Below are 19,522 nucleotides of genomic sequence, written 5' to 3' on the forward strand. Positions count from 1 at the left end.
AAAAAGGTTGAAGTCTTGAGCCCTCAAATTCGGAATGCTGCTATATTCCTTCTAAAATCCCTGGAGAATTTTCCAGGACGTGTCAAAATCCCAGCTAGTTTTTACGAGATTTGTCACATTATCCCCCACCTGTCAGCTTCAAACACAGAGCCTTCAGTAAAGGAACAAAATATCTGGACGGATCGTTTTCATGGCCTTTCGAGTTTTATGAAGTTTGTCCAAACGTGTTACACAATCTAATGGCTTAAAAAACCCAAACTGCAGCCGAATCACGATTTATTTTGTGATTACATCATCAATGGGCTAAATTATTTGAGGGGAAAAACTAAACAAAAACTTTAAAATTTCAACGCATGACAGCAAAGCAGACTAGCATGAGGAAATGCATTTTGTCAAACAACTCACTTTTTCTTGTCAAATAGCTTTCCTTAAACCATAAAAATAAAGATTCTAGAAAAAAATGTAGCAACAGATATAAAATGCAATTGTCAGAAATAAGAAGTGAGAACAGAAATTTGAGAGTTTTTGATATAAAAACTTTAAATGCAACAACCTTTGTAAAACAGCTCTTAAAAACATCTAAAATAACGTGTCTTTTACAAAACAACAATTTCAGAATAAGAGAAGCACAAAGTCTCCATTAAAGATGAGACTTAAATGTACTATGATGGTGTTAGCTCTGTGGACTGATCAACCTGCAATCAATCAACGGGTTGACCGCTGTTACCATTATCTTTATTTTAGTAAATCATGGCCCTATGATCACTTTTTCTCACTCAATTGTTGCTCACCTTGGTAGCATTTAGAGTGGTCACAATCACATAACAGTTGCATATATGATGCAAATTAAGCAAAACTGCATGAATAAATATAAATTATTAATCTATGAGCAGAAATAAACCATTTTGCTCAGTTTTTCCAAAATAAGATTATTGTGTACAGTCAACACATTTAAAAAATCATTGTGGTTTGAGGGATGTCATCTGGAAAAACAGTCACATTCAGAGTGGGGAAAAGGTCATGAGTGATCTTACACTGAATGGAACTCAACAGAGAGCAAAACCTGAAGTCAGTTTCTATCAGCTCTAAACCCACTTATTGTCATGTCAACGAGTGGCAAACAGCCCTCATCATTGTGTTGTTTGGAACCAGGCTTGCAGCCAGAAGCGCATGTCCTGCCCTCATAAATCAAATGCCAATAAACCAGGTCAAGTTAAAAAATAGACAAAGGAAGTGTGTTTGGACGTTTCTCCTCTGTCCTAACAATAGAGAATAAGCACAGCAGCCAGCAGACCGGACCTTAAGCTTGGCCAAACCGCGGCATGGTGGGATGATTGGATGACCCCTGGAGCGTCTTGAAGGACCCTCCTGATTGGGATATCCTGTCTTTCAGAGACAACTTACTTTTGGAGACTTCTGGAGAGGGGACCTCTACCAGAGTTGCTGGAAGAGTAAAAGACAGACTTGTGCAGAAAGCAAAAGATTTAAGTTGATTTTTCATAACATATATGTGATTCCAGCAGCTGAACTGACAAACCTTTTGCCTCCTTTCCCCCCTTCTATCCCTCTTCTCCTCTGTATCTCTCAGGACGGCAGACCTTTCAAAGGCGTTTACACATGTTTGCCATCGTTAGTGGAGACACGTCGTTTCCGAAAGAGTGGAAGTGCCCAAGCTTTTGGTGACTCCGGATGTCGGTTAAGGAATCGTCCTCTTTACTGGGCACAAAGTGTCCCTTCATCCTTTCTCCTGTCCTCTGTATTATACATCCTGCCATCTCTCAGGTCTAAATGGAGGCCCTGTGATCCACAACAGGCCTGAGTCAGTTGAGAGTCTCAGCTGCACTAAAAACAAATTGCAGCATAACAGGTAACAAACATCTATACCAACAAAAGTTGAGGCGGCGCCGCAAGAAATGATTTGCAGGTTGTGTGTGAGTGACTTGAAGGTGAAGGAAAATATTCTTAAAAAATCAGGTTTAACAAGTGAAAGCTGATAAAAGAAACAGACGGTTTGTCAGTCTGCTGAATGCTTCTGGCCTTTTCAGTTTCAGAAAATCCGATTCAAGGGAAAACATGAAAGTGTGAAATTTAAGATATTTACACCGAAGTTCATCAGAACATAATGAAAAGAAAGTAAATAAGCTTGACGGTAAAAATAACTTAGTTTATTTTTAAATGAAAGAAAATATAAATCTCCAAGGCCCAAACTGCATATCTCAGTTAAAAAATTAAAAAGTAAAAAGAATATTTTTATTTCTTGTTTTGTTGTTATCAACAGTTCTTAGGAGATCACAATTTATTTTAGATTGTTTTTTAAATTTTGTCTCTGCAAGCAGCTTTCCTAGTATCATCATGTCACTATCTTTTGTGTCTTACTAACCATAAATCAGACTGATTTTTTCTCTCTCCCCTGATGACACCTAGAATTTTTTGCACATTAATATATTTGTCTTTCCAAAGATAGCAATTTCCTTCTTTTTTTTATTTAACACATTCAATTTTAGCACATATTTTGCAAACGTAAAGAATTGGGCCTTAAATGTGAGCGCAAGAACAATGATCTTTCTGAAAGTAAGAAATTGAGGATGAACATTCAGCAGATCCAGATCAAATGATATTTCAGGCTCTCACTTGTGTTCATTAAGCAGAGAAAGGAAATTTGTTTTCTTTTTATTTCTATTAAAGGTGTAAGCCTCTGCTTACCCATTGTTGACACTTAGTTTATCACAATGCAGAGTGTTTACTTCAAACATTTCACATATTTACTCTTCCTCATATATTGTTCAAGGAAAATTTGGTACAAATTAAATGCATCAAGTGTTTTTTAGTCTTCAGTCACTCATCAAGAACTGTCTGCCAAATGTTCTGGATCATTCCTGAAACTCCTACATTTATCAGATAGCTGTACAAAAAGCTGCAACAGCTGTTATACTTCATCAAGTGAAATCCTACATTTTCACTTTAAAAATATAGAAGAAGAATCATATATATGATATATGATCATATATAAAGACCATGCAAATATTTCCACATCAAATTTTATTTTATCTTAATACATTGCAGGGCACCACTGTTTGCAGACATCTGTAATGTGATTGTGGTTCTGTACATTTTCAGTAAAGTCTTTCAGTAGAGGACACACAACTTGTGTAATTGAGATATACTTACAAATGCTGACTAAAGATCACACATAAAAAGCATTGTGAAGCAGGAATGACGTCTCTATTCTTAGTGACTTACATGCAATCCCAAAGACATAATGCAGAACTATATTTGACTTTAAATGACAGCAGAGCCTGTGAGAAGGAGAAACATGCTTTAAATCATCCACCTGTCAGATAGCATTAATAGCAGAAGTTGTATATATATTTAATAGCTATATATAACAAAGATAAATACAATTTGGACAACAGGTTTAGAAGAGGCCTGAGAGCAAACAATAGCCAATAGTGACACCTGGTGGAAGAATTATCACCCGGAACTAATATTTGGTGTCGGAGTTATTACGAAGACGGACCAGCAAACTGAGGCCTGTTTTGAAGCCGAAAATTTCCTCGAACCAATCCTCTAAAATCAAGTTTAAGTTTAGTTTCTTTATTGTTCTGTCGGTTAGACCGCGGTATGGTGTCCTGCAGACAGGTCCGCGTATGGAAGTACGTGGAGGAAGGCAGTTGTCTAAAGTTAAAATCGTATCTGCGGAAGCACCGGGACCTGGACCTGAACTTCTCCCAGGGAAAGAGACAGAGGAGCCCGCTGCACTTGGCCTGCTCCCTGGGTGACGACGCCGTGCTTCGGCTGCTGCTCCAACATGGAGCCGATGTCCTCCAGACGGACCGCCGGGGAGACACTCCTCTGCACACGGCGGCTAATAGGGCTCTGAAGCTCGGCAAGAGAGGTGAGGGATCGGGCTTTAAGAATTTTATACATGAATGTTTTGTTTTATTTTAACCCTTTGTTTTGTTTTGTCTTAGCTTATGATGATCTGGTCGTGCCTCTCAAAAAAGCATGTCCGGAAGCTTTGAATGCTTCAAACAGGACTGGGGTCACACCGCTGGACCTGCTGAGCTGGATGAACATGAAGCAGTCAGAGGTAAACACCACTTTGAAACGGGAGCCAATAAAACTACAATGATGACTGCTGCCTGCCGGGTTCTATTTAATATGACCAAACATCAAAATCAATTTAGAAAATTAAAAACAACAGAAACACACATACAACAAATCAAATACTAGTGGTTGATATGAGTTGTTCCCTTTTGCATTTTCATTTTTGATCAATTTAAGTGCAGTAGAATAAAAACTGCTGAAGACGAGGGTTAATTTTCGCCTGTTTTCTCATGGCAACAGCATCTACTATCCCGTTATCACGAGAAAACATCACAATTTTTTTCCTGATAAAAGACCAAGTCCCAAGTGACGTGCAGTTCTTCCATCCTGCAACTCTCATGCATCATTCTGTTACCATGGAGACAGTCTGGTCCCCTCATCATTTTGACCCATGAAATTGACAACCGCAGGATCACTGAACTGTACCTGCCGCGCCAACCTTCTCCTCAAATGACGATGACTGCTTTGGACGTTGTTTATGACCGACAACATCAGCACAATCTCCACTGGAGTTAGACCACGGTTAAAGTAATCGATTATAAATCTATCATTTCTTCTAGCATTCCACATTTTCTCTGACAAACTGATTTCTTTTGCTGCAGATTGTTAAAAAAAAAAAAAAAACTCCCAAAAGTATGTGCTTCCTTATGATAATGACATCTACAATGTTATGATCACTAGAAAAAAAAACTGTTTTTTCATTATAGTTGATTTGATCACAAGAAAATGGGCAAAAAAATATAGCAAGGTTGGCTTTTCTCGACTTCAGTTATAAACAGATCTCCTTATGAAAAATTATTTTAAAAGGGGTTTGATTTTTAATAACCTGTTTCTCTCAATATGTACAATTTACCGATTTTTACTAAAACATTAAAAACTAAGTCCAGAGGGATACTCCAAAAAGTATTTGGTGTTTGTGCAACACCAACAGATGAAATCCTTCCAAACAATATTCACATACATGCATTTATTGAACAGATGATTCACAAATTCCATATGAATATGCTGCTGGGTTTTATAACAGGAGTCCCATCATGTTCAGTGGCAACGGTGACAAAATTATGCAATAATAGTAGATCATGTTGTGTGTTTTGATTTGAAAACACAATTTCTTTATGGTTGTTTCTACGTTTCAACTCTACATTTCATATAGTATCATAGTTTTAGTCCAAACTTCCACAGGAGCTCTGGTCATTTATGATCAGATCAGGTCTTCATGTGTAAAAAACAAAAACTGCTGTTCCCTGATGGTTGTAGTAAGTAAGGTATTATAATCTCCAGCACAAATTCAACACATTCTATTAAAAATAAGGTAAACAAAATTTATAAACGACAAAATTTAGTTTTTATTTCATTAAGGAATGTCCTTCAGTTTATTTTAGATCAAGTTAATAAAGACAGTAGACGCAGTTCTAAATGTCAAAATCCCTTATAACACCTTATATTGACATAAAGTTTTTTTTTTTTTTTTTTTTACTAATTGCTGCTGTTTAAATAAATTGAATTTATCAGGGTGCAGAAACTATTGGCCGTCCTCAGACCGACCCTGAAAAGGAGTGGATGGAGAAGCTATTTGGCGAGTGCGAAGACGAGTTTTGTGAAAACTTTGGAGCTTATGATGGTAAACGCTTGAAGTCTATTTTTAAATGTAACTTAATTGTTCTGAATTTTAACTGTACTCTTTTCTTCTTTTTTTTTTACTTTAGCTGATGATTTTCTTCCTGTTGATGAAGATGAGGAGGACTTTGGGGATTGGGCTGAACGTATAAGGAGAGAGTATTTTTCTAAGAAGCATGCTGAAGCGCAGAAACTGGCAGCGAGGTGGAAAACGCAGAAGAGCGGGCAGAGAAGAGAGCAGAAAGAGGAAAGTCACAAAGACCTGCACGAGAGGCTAAAAAGAGAACACGAGGAGTATCTGGCTCGAGCAGCACAGAAGGAAGAGCAAACGCGGCAAGGAAAGAAGCGTTGTTACGAGGAGAGGTGCGCCGCTACTTTCTCTGACCCATCCTCATCGAGCAGCACCAAGCTGAGCTACTCCGACATCCCTTGGCCCGCTCCTAAAGGCACAGTGCAGGAGATGGTGGATGTGATGCTACACGGCGTGGACAGAAAGAATGTGGGGGTGTTTCGGAAAGCGCTCCGGAAGCAGCAAACCCTCTGGCATCCAGATAAATTTGTCCAAAGATGCGAGGCTCGGTTGGAGGAGAAGGACAGGAAGCGGATCCTGGATACGGTCACGGCTCTGTCTCAGGAGCTCAACCGATTGGCTCAGAGTTTGAAGTAGTAGTACCAGCTAGTTGCGCCACAGAATCAACAAATGCTTTTTTGGAGGGATATTTTATTTCAGATGTTGATAAAACTGTGTACAGGACGCACCTGTGTGATTTATTTAAATAATTCCTTTAAATCATAAAAAATGTTTTAAATGTGGTTCAAGTTTGGAAATCTATAAAAAAATAAGCAAACATTTGTTTTTCTTTTATTTGGTCTCAGTTATCCAAAGAAAATATAAACCTTAAACTTGTGGATGACATTTATGATATTGTGTTGAGTCATGGTGCATCAAAAACACAGCTACCTGTTGTAATTTACAAATTAAATTAGGCTTTCATTTTGAAATAATAAAAATATAAAAATAAATTCCTAAAGTACACAAAAAGGATTTTTTTTTAAGTAAGTGGAAAACGTCTATGGAAAGGATCGAAGAAAATGATGCGCTAGTTGCCAGGTTTGTGAATAAACCCCCTTAACAAATCGAATATTAAATTGTAAGCAATTTAGAAAATCGTAATTATGAAGCGTCAGACACAAGATAAGCTTAAAATGTGCAAATAGGTTATAACTTAATCAAAGGTAATTGGTAGCCAAATTGATTACTAAAGCAGGATTTCTGCCCAATGCATGTTTTGTCAGCCTACTTTTGACTTTAGTATTGCAATAGTGTCGTTACTACAATATTATTTGCAACTTTGTTAAAAGAAGAAGAAATTAAGGGATTTAAAAATAAATAAATACAATTTCAGACAATAAAATTTTACTCCCCCTTGGCTTTAGGTGGCTATTCTTCATGAAGTAAATCGGCTTATTCCCGAGCAGAAGACCAGACCTGGCAACCCGTGGACGCAATCTGTGTCAATTGCTAGGCGACGTAAAGGGAATAAAGGCCGTAGCCTATTTCTGACTGGGGGGCTTATTTTTAACGAGTGAGGCTGACTCTGCGGCCTCGCTTACTGACGTGGCGGGTTGATAATTCATTTTCTAGTTTGCCTGCTCGCTTCTGTCCACGCTGCGTGCCGTGTTACCCTATTGTTGTAGTTTTTCCCTTGATAATAATGACAGGTGTTGAAGGTAAAAAGCCGACAGGATGATCATGACGTCTTTCTCTTCGGCTACTCGACGCAAAAATGTGCACCAGGATGGTTTGTGTCTTTGTTTTCATCTTGTTTTTTGAATAGTCATCGCAGGAGGAAAGGACAAGAAAAAAAACGGAGTGGCTGTCAGAGCCAGAATGAGGATCTTTTCCTAAAATCGTCATTATCGGTTGATGATAACTAATCCTCGGTGGAGGGGAGTTGTAGTTTGGTGGAATGGTGTGATGTGGCGTCGGAGTTCACAGTGATCAGAACAGCAGGCTGCAGACAGATTACCAGGGGAGGGCTGCGCGTCTGGCAGAGATAAAGATGGTGTTTCGGAGCGAGGAGATGTGCTTGGCGCAATTGTTCCTGCAGTCCGGCTCAGAATATGACTGCATTAGTGAGCTCGGAGAACTGGGGCTGGTCGAGTTTAGAGATGTGAGTATAACGATGTTTATTTTTAGTCTATCTAGCCGTGGAAAAGTTAAAGAAAAAAACACTTAATGTGTATTAAATATTCAGTTAATAACAGGTGCATATTCCCATAGAAGAGTTGATTTATGGCCCCATTATTGAACAGGCATTCACCGCAGACACCTGACTTAAGATGCTCTCCTGCTTTCAGCTCAACCCCAGTGTCAGCTCTTTCCAGCGGCGCTTTGTCAGCGAAATCAAGAGGTGTGAAGAGATGGAGAGGATTCTGGGTAAGACAGCTGCCGACCACCTGGGATTTGGGGTACACACCTTGATCGTGAAGAGTCTGTGTGCTGGAATCTGCAGTGTTTTCCATTGTAGGGACCCCAGGGACCCCAAACCTTAGGGGCCACACTCACACCTTGAGGGTTTCATCACAGTTGAAGGAATTTGACTAAAATTATGTTTTTTTTGCATTCAAATAAAGCACAATGCAAAACTGCGAGATGCGATTTTCTGCTCATTTAAGCAGCTTTTTGATGCTGTAATATATTTAAAAATGAATAATCTTTGCCATCTTTCTTTTGAGATACAAAACCCCACTTTTCATTCAAATTCTTTGTCAACAAATGCAAAATATGTAGGTTTTCCTTTTTTTATTCTTTAAGCCATCAGCTATTCTTTTAGATTTTAAAAGATAAATACCTCAGCTCTTTCTCTGCTGCTGCAAAAAAACTCTCACTTTTTGTCAGGTTTCTTGCTCTTAAGACATTTGATGCTGCTGTTTTCTTACTGTTCTTTTACCTTTGTTTTACCTTTGTTAACAATATTTTATTTTTAAATAAAAAAATCTACAAGAATCAGCCATCTTTGCGATGGAATGGCTGCAATTAAAATAAAATGCGCATAAATTACCTTGAGGGCCAGAGGTTTGACATCTTTACCTGAGAAGTTTTTAATTGGTTTACTTTGACCGGCTAAGAAAATAGCCACGACATGTTTTCAAATAAGAGAGTTTACTTCAAAATGATATTACTCAAGTAGAAATGATTAATACACATAATTACTGTAGTATTAAAAAAACTACTACCCATTTATAGACTAAAAAAAATCTGAATCAAGCAAAGAAAAAATACAAATTCTTGTATTTCCAGATTCTCAAATAAAAATAACTAAATTAAACTTTCACTGTATTCTAGTCTTCTGCAAAAACACGGTTTTGACTGGTGTGGAGAATAAAATAGGCATGCTTTATGTTTAATTTTTGCAGAAATGAACATATTTTTTAGCACATCCTGATCGATTTGGGACTTTTTTAAAATTTGAACTAAGATTAAGACCAAATCTGTTCCATTTTTTGAGAAAAGTAAAAGTGAAAGAAATTTGGATCAGGGGGAAAGTATGATGCACCCAAACTACAGCAATTTTTACAACGAGTGATTTTGGTGAATGTAAGTATTTATTGCTTGTTTATACTCACTTGTGACTTCTAAACTTGCACTGTAATTTCTATAAACTCTCAATAAATCTATATTTTTGAATGTGAATGCAGGTTATCTTCTGAGGGAGATTCACAAGGCTAGACTAGCCGTTCCAGAGGAGGATCAGAGCCCACTGGCTCCTCCACCCAGACAGGTCCTTGAGATCATGGTAAGTGTTCCAACCGTCTCTTTAGTCAGCTTGTTTGTAGTGCTCAACAAATATGTCCAACAGCATGAAGATTTCATTTTGTTTACCATTCATTTGTTATTTTTTACACTATGAAATCCATATACACATGTTTGCTGTTGTTTTTAATTTTCCTAAATGCAGCTTTTTTAATCTAGGAGTTGCTAGGCAACCATCTTAAATTATCGTTCCAGTTAGATCGTCTGCTTATTTAATCAATCCGCCTTTCCTTTATGAATAGGGACACCAGGTCATGGTGTAGATCAGGGGTCCTCAAACTACGGACCCGGCCCGCCCACCCATTTGACCCGGCCCCCTGAACGATACCAGTTTGCATTCTTTTTATTTTAGCCTGGCCACGTGATCGAGACTCATGGAAGCAGTGGAGTGGCCACCCCACGCCACTTAACTGTGGTAGCATCAGTTATGCATTTCATCCCAAATGCACAGCCAGCAGGCGGCAAGTCGCTCTGATCACTTAAACCTGCTGCCTTTGCGTGCGCAGACATCTAAAGCTGAAGACGAGCTGCTGGATGCAGAACACGGATAAGACGGTGAGGCTGATCTTCCTTCGGGGTTCACTTCCGCGTTCGAACCCTCATCAGAGCCTCAGAGCGGTTAAACACAAGAACCAGTCTCAGTTCTTCAAGAGGAACTTTCTTTATTATTTTTTCCTTAACTCCAAAACGGCAACTGACCACACGTGTATGCACTCCACATTCTCACACACGCTGCCCCCCCCCCCACCCCACTCCCTTCCTGCACCCCTGCAAGCCCAGAAAAAGCAGTTTCAGCACATATTATACATGTGCTGATTATTAGAATTGGTTTTTTTTTGTGATGACCTCTGTGGCTTTCAGTTTACATTTAGGCACACTTTTTCTGTTTTAAACTGACCTTGGCCTCCGATCAGAGAATGGAAACGTCATGTGGCCCTCGCTGGGAAAAGTTTGGGGACCCCTGGTGCAGATGGACCCTCCCTCATATTCTCCTTTTTTAAAGTGACTTAACTTAACCCCTTCACAAAATACCATTGAATCCAGGACTCTACTTAATTTAGCATAGCCTCGAATGGAAAAAACCTCAAGGAAGTTGGAAATAATCCTGAGTAGTTGTCACCTTAATTATGTTTAGTTTATTTTTGTGTGTTTTGTCATAAAAAATGGCTATTGAAATAAAACGGTTAAAAGCTGAAGATTTCTCGAATATTTTCAGGGGAATTATTTATTTTTTTAATGTAGAGGGTTTTAATGTAAGGGAAATTTGAGAACATTCTTTGTACAATTCATTAGTTTGAATTTTCACGAGTAATTTTTGCATTTTTCTTTCTGTTTTCTCACATTTTTTTTGAAAAATGTCTCCTATCAGCGTTCTACATTGGTCCAGACCTGCGCTTAATATTTGAAGAGCTTTTCTGTTTATGAAAAGGTTGCAGCCACAAAGTTTGTGCTTTGTTATTGTCGGTTCTGTCGACTGAAGTTTAATCATCCGGTGAAGGTTTTACAGCAGAAAGTGTGAACAAAGTCTTTAACCCCTGTGGATCTGTTGAGGTGTTGTTTCTGAGATGTTTTTGACCGTCTTTTTCTGCTGTTTTTTCTGCACATCTTAAGTTTCAAAATACCGGACTTTTGCTTGAGTCCAAGTTAACCATTTCTTATGTTATCTGTTAAAAACCTCCAGATTTAACTTGTTTGACACCTTGGTTAAAAAAAAGCAGTGATGCGTAAAAAAAAACAGTCCAGTACCTAGAAAATAGCATTTATGTCTATGTAAAATTAACAAAGCTTAAATGATAAAGTAGCTGTGCTTAGGACTGTGGAGATTCATCAATTTTTTTTTTTTTGTTGCTTGTTGATTTAGCTTTTAAATTACTAAAATGATCAATTTTTGCAGCAAAAGTCACACAAATGGGTCGTTTTGCTACTAAACTGACATGTTAATGTCCAGGAGCAGCTTCAGAGGCTGGAGATGGAGCTCAGTGAGGTGGCGAAAAACAAGGAAAAACTTCAGCGGAACCTCCTGGAGCTCACCGAATACACACACATGCTGAAGATCACTCAGACCTTCATCCACAGCCGCTCCAGGGTGAGTGAGTCAACATTCAGCTACTCGTTCATCCTCATTAGTTGTTGTGTACTGGATCTTGTAGCTCTTGATCAAAGATAAGGTCACATTAATGCCGTCACAGGCGCAGCCTGACTCATCCAGGCTCTCGCAGCGGCAGCCTTCCCAGCTGTGTGAGGCAGAACCCTGCATGAAGTCGTTTCTACCCACTGTTCCAACAGAAACATGTTCCCTTTTATAACTAGCATGAGGCTCTTGGTCCCCAGTATGAAGAGTTCCCCACCATGGAAACAGACTCTGCTGGAGGATGCACTGGTATGCAGAGGCTGGGAGCCAAGCTGGGGTGAGCTGCAGCCTCATTTATATACATCCCCGCCAGAAGATGCTGTAATGTGGAGGTAATCAGATCTCTCCTGGTCGCAGGTTCATTTCTGGTCTGATCCAGCGGGTGAAGGTGGAGGCCTTCGAGCGTATGTTGTGGAGAGTGTGTAAAGGTTACACCATCCTCAGCTATGCAGAAGTGGATGAAAGCCTCACTGATCTCGACACAGTGAGTTTTAAAGGCTTTGCTAAAGCCTCCTGCAGCAATTCTTTATTAGATGCGGCTACAATGTCTCTGATGTGTGTGGTTTTAGGGTGAAATAGGCAAAAGTGTGGTGTTTCTAATCTCTTTCTGGGGGGACCAGATTGGACAGAAAGTTCAAAAGATCTGCGACTGGTAAAATCTTTCATAGTATTACTTTAATTTTCACTGAGTTGTACGTTTCTCCATCATTTATTTATATATCTTTTTCTTCAGTTACCACTGCCACCTGTATCCTCACCCCGAGAATGACGAGGAGAGAGCAGATGTGCTGGACAGCTTAAGAACCCGGATTCAAGACCTCAACAATGTAAAAAAGAAGCCTTTTAGCCCCTACAGGAGGGTGTTTCCTTCGTTTGCAATAACTGTTGTTTTCTGCAGGTGCTTCATCGCACTGAGGATTACTTGAGGCAGGTTCTGCAGAAAGCGTCCGAGTCGGCCTTCAGCTGGGTTGTGCAGGTGAAAAAGATGAAAGCGATCTATCACATCCTCAACCTCTGCAGCTTTGATGTCACCAACAAGTGTCTGATTGCTGAGGTGTGGTGCCCCATCAGTGATTTAGCGAAGCTAAGAGGAGCTCTGGAAGAGGGTTCGGTGAGTGTTATGTTCACTCAAGTTTTTGATTTTTTTTTTTATTCAGCAAAAAAGTAAAACACTTTAAATGGATATTGGGGAAAAGCCGCTTTGAATTGTTGCTTACACTCGCAAAGCTGCTTTTTTCTGCCGATCATCTGATTCATGTTGATCGCATAAAGAGTTACGGTCAAAGCAGGCTTTGACAGACACATCTCTGGTGTTAAAGTTTTAACGCTTAAAGTGGGAAAAAAAAAACCCACAACTCTTAGGGTCGTGGTTAAATTAGTGTTTTTGGACCAAAAAAGAAAAAATTTCAACTGAAATTGGGAGAGAGGGGGGGTGGGGGTAGACTTCTGGTTCTGGACTTTCGGTCCCGGCTAACAGTGTCTTCCTGCCATGTTGTCTGCAACCGGGTCCTCTTGGAAAAATCCAATGATCCACAGTACCAGCAAAAAGCAAGAAACAGTGAAGTAAATAAAAAAAACTGAATATTTGTCATTTTTATTGCATTAAAATGTGGGATTTTTTAGGACAACAGTCAAAACTAGATTTGTTGCTCCAGTTTTAATGTTTTGGGGTGTTACCTCACTACTGACGCTTTGTGGTGGAGCGCAACATCCCTAAAGAGTACTGACAGATTGAGATAGTGGATGTACTGAACCTCCATTGTTGTGCAATGTTTTCAGAAGTGCAGAACACGTGTTTGGTCCAAACTGCATTTGAAACGGATTCTAAGACCAACGTTTTGAGTCGCCCCTAAAGGTTTTCACTGATAGTGATGTTACATTACACAGGCTCTGTGGAGAAACATTCCTTCAGACTGATGCTGCAGCAGGACTGAGGAAAATTTGTTACATCTTAAAAAATCTTTTGCATTTACTAAAAAATGCATTGTTTTCTACCATTTAAACCAATATAATATTATTTATAAATCATAAAAGCCTTTATCATGGCCAGTGTTTCCTGCCCAGTTAGGCAGTTTTGGTTCTGAATTTGCGGGGCAAAATTGTTTTGGGCGGATAGACAAAAATGGGGCCGATTTGGGGTCGGTTCAGCGGCTTTTATTTCTCATTAAAAGACTTTTTTTTCGGTGACATGCAGTCAGGGGAGGCACGTGAGACGGTACTACACACGTCATTATCCCCGCCATCATCAGCGACTAATAAAAAAAATAAATGTATTTATAATCTGTCTATACATGCAATTTTTATGTATCATTTTAATCCTTATTCCCCCTTAAAATCTGTGTATTTCTTGTTTAGTTACATCGCAGCGCAGCCTCACAGCTGATCTTACAGTCCAGTTTAAACTGGGTTGAATTCTTGCCTTTAGTTTACTCAGCGATTGCTGATAATGGAATGCTTTATTATTTTTTTAATACATTGTTGTCAATTTCTATTACATACTTTCCATGTGATGGTCATATATTTCACGTTTGTCTGATGTTAATTTAGTGTTCAGATCTGACATGAAGCTGCACTTAAAAGACATGAAGTGAAGAAAACAGCTGTGCTTTTTGTGATAAAGAAAAAACAGCTGTTTTATGAATGTATCAACGTTTTTGGGAGGATTTTTACTGTTGGTGTTGCACAAAAGTAGGAAAACACCAAATCGTTTCTGGAGTAATTTAAGGTGATATTTGATTTAGTTTTAAATGTTTTATCTCTAGGCTACTTAAACAGAAATTAGATTCACAAGAACAGGTTTTAAAAAATCCAACCACTCTAATATGTTTAACAAGGACATTTGCTTCAATTTTACTTCACTTAAATTCAGCTAAAGAAAAAAAGGCAGAAAAATTTTCCACTTTGGATCATGATTAAAAGTTACCAATATTTTTTCCCCTTTTCTTCTTTTTTTCTGGATGTTCTTAATGTTTAAGGGGAAAAAAAGGAAGACCAAGCCCACCTCTGATCTCCTGTGGTCGTTAAAGAAGTTTAATGGAAGTCCACTATTTTATGTTTTGCTCTGGCTAGCAGCCAAATTGTGGATGTAATGTCATTTAACAAAAGACCTCAAAGTCGGACTTTCCATCAAAATGGAAAGTAATAAATAAAGAATAATAATTACAGCTAATCAACCACTGATCAGACTTTTTGGGTGTTTTTTTTTTTTTTTTTTGTGGGACCTGATGGTTTTTAGATGACTTTTTGGCTGGAAAACTGTGACTGTATCTGGCAACACTGATCATGGAATTTAGTTGTTGTAAACTGCAAAAACAAATAAAAAAAAAGTGAGAAGACCTTTGTTTCAAGAAATACATTTTTTTTGTCATGCAAGAAAAATTATCTTAAGATTCAAATGTCAAAATAATCTTTGTCTAAGAAAGAATATCTTAGTGATTTGAATTTTTTTCTTAAAATAAGAAAAAAATAAGACAATTTTTCTTGCCCCATTGGCAGATTTATTTTGTACATTTAAAGAAAACATGTAAATGGGGTAAGAATTTTAGACTTCTTCCTTTGGGGCCTGTATTTGTGATGCAGATTTGAGAGTAGTGATCAATAAAACAGCTGCCAACTGCGCTATAGTCCAAGGCTTTGATTGTTTCAACTGCTGACAAAATAGTTTATATCTAGATTACCTGTCAAGTTCAGTTACATATTTAACAATATTTACAATAACATAAAGCTGTTTTTAAAAAAAACATTTTTTTCTAACCCTAAACCTTGTCGTAGTGAAAGCAAACCAGACAGTGTTATTTAAACATTTGTGCAAAATTCCCATTTGCAAATAACTTCCTAGCCTGTAGAAGAAAACCCTATCTAAGTTCTAACACAGATGATTCTTATTTTGATTGAAATCTCTACTTTCCTGAACTTATCTTCCTCATCAGAGAAAAGGGGAAGCCACTGTGCCATCGTTTGTGAATCGCATCCCATGCACTGACACTCCACCTACCCTTTTAAGAAGCAACAAGTTCACAAGTGGGTTTCAGAGCATTGTGGAAGCGTATGGGGTGGGGGATTATCGTGAGGTAAGCCCAGGTAAGATCATATTTTCTAAAGGATAAAAAAAAAAAAAATCTCGTTTTTAAGTGATTCTGGGTAAGAACACATAAAGCAGTCATGTGCTGGTCTCCTTTCAGCTCCTTACACCATCATCACATTCCCCTTCCTGTTTGCTGTGATGTTTGGTGACCTCGGTCATGGGATCGTTATGAGCCTCTTCGCCCTGTGGATGGTGCTGACAGAGAAGAAGCAGAACAAGAAACGGTCCAATAATGAGGTGGGAATGAGCCACCAGCTTCCTCCACAACTCAGATTTAGATATTTTTTCTAATTAGTTGGATCTGATTACTGATTTTCTACTGACTCTTAGATATGGACAACGTTTTTCAATGGACGTTACATCATCCTGATGATGGGGCTTTTTTCTGTCTACACCGGACTCATTTACAACGACTGCTTCTCCAAGTCTTTGAACATATTTGGCTCTGGGTGGAGCATTAAGGCAATGTTCACGAACCAGCAATGGACGTGAGTATCAACACAAATCCTTGAAGACATAAAATAAAACATCTACTCTATCTAAATTTCCCTTTTTTTTAATTAATAAAAAAACAGAAACAAAACACTCCAAAGTAATGCTTTGCTCACAATGGACCCTAATGTCAGTGGAGTCTTCAACGGCCCTTATCCTTTTGGAATCGATCCTGTGAGTGAAAACTTTTCTAAACTGCAGTCAGTACAGAAACTTCTGGCTCTGTTTTACCCTGGCTCTGTCAAATCTTTCAGATATGGAACATGGCGGTGAACCGGCTCTCCTTCCTCAACTCATACAAGATGAAGATGTCTGTTATTGTTGGAGTCATTCACATGAGCTTTGGTGTGGTGCTGAGTGTCTTTAACCACCTGTAAGTCACCTGAACATCCCATTTCCTTCTCTAAATCTCAATGACTTACCTTATATTACTGTCAGTTAAAATCTTTCAGCTTGTTGCAGATTTGATTTTAGCCAATAAAGATGTTTCAGTTATTTAATGAAACACAGCAAGTGTGTATTAAAGATAAAAAACAAGGATATTATCGCTTGGTACAAGAAGGTGGATTTTTTTGCAGGTTGTGAGAAAAAGAAATGACCTCGTTTAAAAGGCGCAAGTTATAGAAAATAGTATTTCCAAGGAAAAGCAGGTTCATGAAATTTGCCCTGAGCCCTTCCACATATTTGTTAAAGAACATTATTTTACTTTTCTTAATAATTTGAATGAATTCCCACTTTTCTGTTCTCTTTTCAGGCACTTTAAACAGAAATTTAACGTCTACCTGCTGTTTCTTCCGGAGCTTCTCTTCCTGCTTTGTCTCTTTGGCTACCTGGTCTTCATGATTTTCTACAAGTGGTTTGCATTCAGTGCGCGAGAGTCCAACCAGGCCCCGAGCATCCTCATCCACTTCATCAACATGTTCATCATGCAGGGAAAGGACATCAGTCCTCTGTACCCGGGACAGGTGCGTGCATGCCGCCTGCCCGTCTGCATCCCAGGTCCTCCTGTGACCCTTTCTTGAAGCTTCTCCGTGTTGATGTGATTCCACAGACTGGGCTGCAGATATTCCTGCTTTTGGTAGCAATGCTCTCCGTTCCCGTCCTGCTGTTAGGAAAGCCTCTCTACCTGTACTGGCTGTACCGGGGAGGGAAAGGTCTGCGGAGACGCAGAGTAGGTTGAACAAAAAATGACCACCGCCTTTCATTTTACTTTTAACACTCAGCAGCTGACTTTAGGTTTCTGGCCACTCCTCAGGGTTATGAGAGGGTGAGGCGTGCAAGTGAAGACGACAACTCCATCACTCCATCCTATGACGATGATGAAGAGGAGGGATTTGATGAAGTGACCAGCAGAGAGCCTCTTCCCAAACAGGTATTAATTTTGCACAAAAAATGAAGCGCTGAGGTCTTGCTGCCAATCAACTGTGTAGACTTTAAATTTGAGGTTATGGTTTATATTTCCTCTGAAATCAGACTCTCTGTTTGAACTGTGTTGCAGTTTGACTTTGCAGATGTGTGCCTGCACCAGGCCATCCACACCATTGAGTACTGCCTGGGCTGCATTTCCAACACCGCCTCCTACCTGCGCCTCTGGGCTCTCAGCTTAGCTCACGCTCGTAAGTGCTACCAAGGAAAGAAGTGCACACTGTGCATTTCTTGCCTCTGCAGCATCTTTTGTTTGTTTTTTTACTCATTTTTTTTGCCTCTGCTGGCTTTGCTTCCAATACTTTCAGAACTGTCAGAGGTCCTGTGGACCATGGTGATGCGTCTGGGTTTTAAGATCACCACAAAAGTTGGGGTAGTGTTTTTGGTCCCGGTGTTTGGCCTCTTTGCCACACTTACTGTATCCATTCTGCTCGTCATGGAGGGCTTGTCAGCGTTCCTTCACGCTCTCCGGCTTCATTGGTGAGACGCAACGCATTTGTTTGGACTACACTGATTAATGAGTGCATGTTTCAAGTACAAAGCTAAAGCAGGAAATGCAAAAAGGGGAACAATGGGCAACAAAAAAAGCGCAGAGAAGCAAACTAATCAAATTCAGTCTCTGCTATATACAATAACAACAAAAAGGGTTCAAAAAATACCACAAACATGGACTAAAACCCTATTGTAATCCAAATAAACTTAACTAATGTGTGCTTTTATCATTAACCTCAGGGTGGAGTTTCAGAATAAATTCTACCACGGGACCGGTGTCAAGTTTCTACCATTCGACTTCTCCCTCCTACCCTCTGTTTTCGAGCAGGAAGGCCTCCTTTAAAACTCTCTGATGCAGTGGATGGGACCGGGAGCTGATTTTAAACAAGGGAAAGGATGCCGGCGAATCGGACATTTGACACTGTGATACTGAAAACGAACCTTCAACTGAAGCTCATTTCTTGTAGCAACTTTTTCACCTTGCTGGTTTTTAAATGTTAAGCTGACTGCCTTACTGTTGTACCCAGCAAACTTCTGTAGAAGTTTTCCTTCTATGAATTAATAATCTATTGGGTCCGGATTTCGTAATACTTCTACTATTCATACGTATTTAAACATTTTATTTGCATTGTGCTGTGTAAACAGATTTTTTTGGGTTATCTTTTACCACATGGTATTTAACCAGTTCAATTTTAAACCCAAGTGAAAACATCCCCAAGCATTCAAAACGTAGTGCCATAAAAATTATTTCTGATTACGATAATGGGGATGACTCACCCCCCCCCCCCCCCCCCCCCTTTAAAAAAACATGTTGAGAAAGAAAAGCTGCAGGCATTAAAACCACTGACATGTCAAGCCTTTTTGGGGACATACTTTCACAAAGCACTTTGCAGAAATGATTGTAGAATTAATGTTTTCACTGACTTATAATGCCAAATGAAAAAAGAAAATCAACTGTCTGCTTGTTTATTGTTTTTTATGCATTAATTGTACGTAACTTCCCTGTAACTGACAGGAAAACATCAAGTACTTTAGAGTAGCTTAAGAAGCCTTAGCTGTTTGTTTGTTTGTTTGTTTGATTTCACTGCTAGTGGCATTTATTAATGATAATCCATGGTATTTATTTCAACTGTCCGTATCAAATATTTTGACATTCTCAAGTGTAAAATAAAGTTTTGAGTCATGCAAGCAAGTTAACATGTAGTGGTGGTTTGTTAATTACTCCGTGACATGCAGATATACATTTTTATTGTTTAGTATCAATCTGACAATCTGAGTTATCAAGAACTTTTTGTAGTTTTTGTGCAATTCAAGACGATGTGCAACTGTCAGGCCTGAGATTTAAATCCCCAATCAA

General features: G+C 38.9%; 2 protein-coding genes across 3 annotated transcripts; both read left to right on the top strand.

Moving 5' to 3' along the window:
- Positions 1–3,477: 3,477 nt before the first annotated feature.
- On the top strand, positions 3,478–6,644 carry nfkbil1 (NFKB inhibitor like 1). Its single transcript, XM_004074799.4, has 4 exons — positions 3,478–3,895; positions 3,972–4,090; positions 5,620–5,728; positions 5,814–6,644. Exons 1-4 carry the CDS (start codon positions 3,622–3,624, stop codon positions 6,389–6,391), a joined length of 1,080 nt encoding a protein of 359 aa, XP_004074847.1. The 5' UTR covers positions 3,478–3,621; the 3' UTR covers positions 6,392–6,644.
- A 593-nt stretch (positions 6,645–7,237) lies between these two features.
- On the top strand, positions 7,238–19,357 carry LOC101170529 (V-type proton ATPase 116 kDa subunit a). Of its 2 annotated transcripts, none has more exons than XM_004074800.4 (20): positions 7,238–7,898; positions 8,086–8,164; positions 9,427–9,524; positions 11,490–11,627; positions 11,852–11,949; positions 12,030–12,156; positions 12,242–12,324; positions 12,406–12,499; positions 12,571–12,783; positions 15,602–15,752; positions 15,854–15,993; positions 16,087–16,244; positions 16,332–16,422; positions 16,503–16,621; positions 17,003–17,213; positions 17,300–17,419; positions 17,504–17,620; positions 17,747–17,864; positions 17,982–18,153; positions 18,406–19,357. In XM_004074800.4, the coding sequence occupies exons 1-20, from the start codon at positions 7,788–7,790 to the stop codon at positions 18,506–18,508; spliced, it is 2,541 nt and encodes an 846-aa protein (XP_004074848.1). In that variant the 5' UTR covers positions 7,238–7,787; the 3' UTR covers positions 18,509–19,357. The 2 variants fall into 2 exon arrangements, with proteins under 2 accessions (XP_004074848.1, XP_011480150.1); XM_011481848.3 differs by having other exon boundaries at positions 11,873–11,949.
- The last annotated feature ends 165 nt before the right edge of the window (positions 19,358–19,522 follow it).

Source organism: Oryzias latipes, chromosome 12 (genome assembly GCF_002234675.1).
Source record: "Oryzias latipes chromosome 12, ASM223467v1".
In the NCBI taxonomy this organism is placed as follows: domain Eukaryota; kingdom Metazoa; phylum Chordata; class Actinopteri; order Beloniformes; family Adrianichthyidae; genus Oryzias; species Oryzias latipes.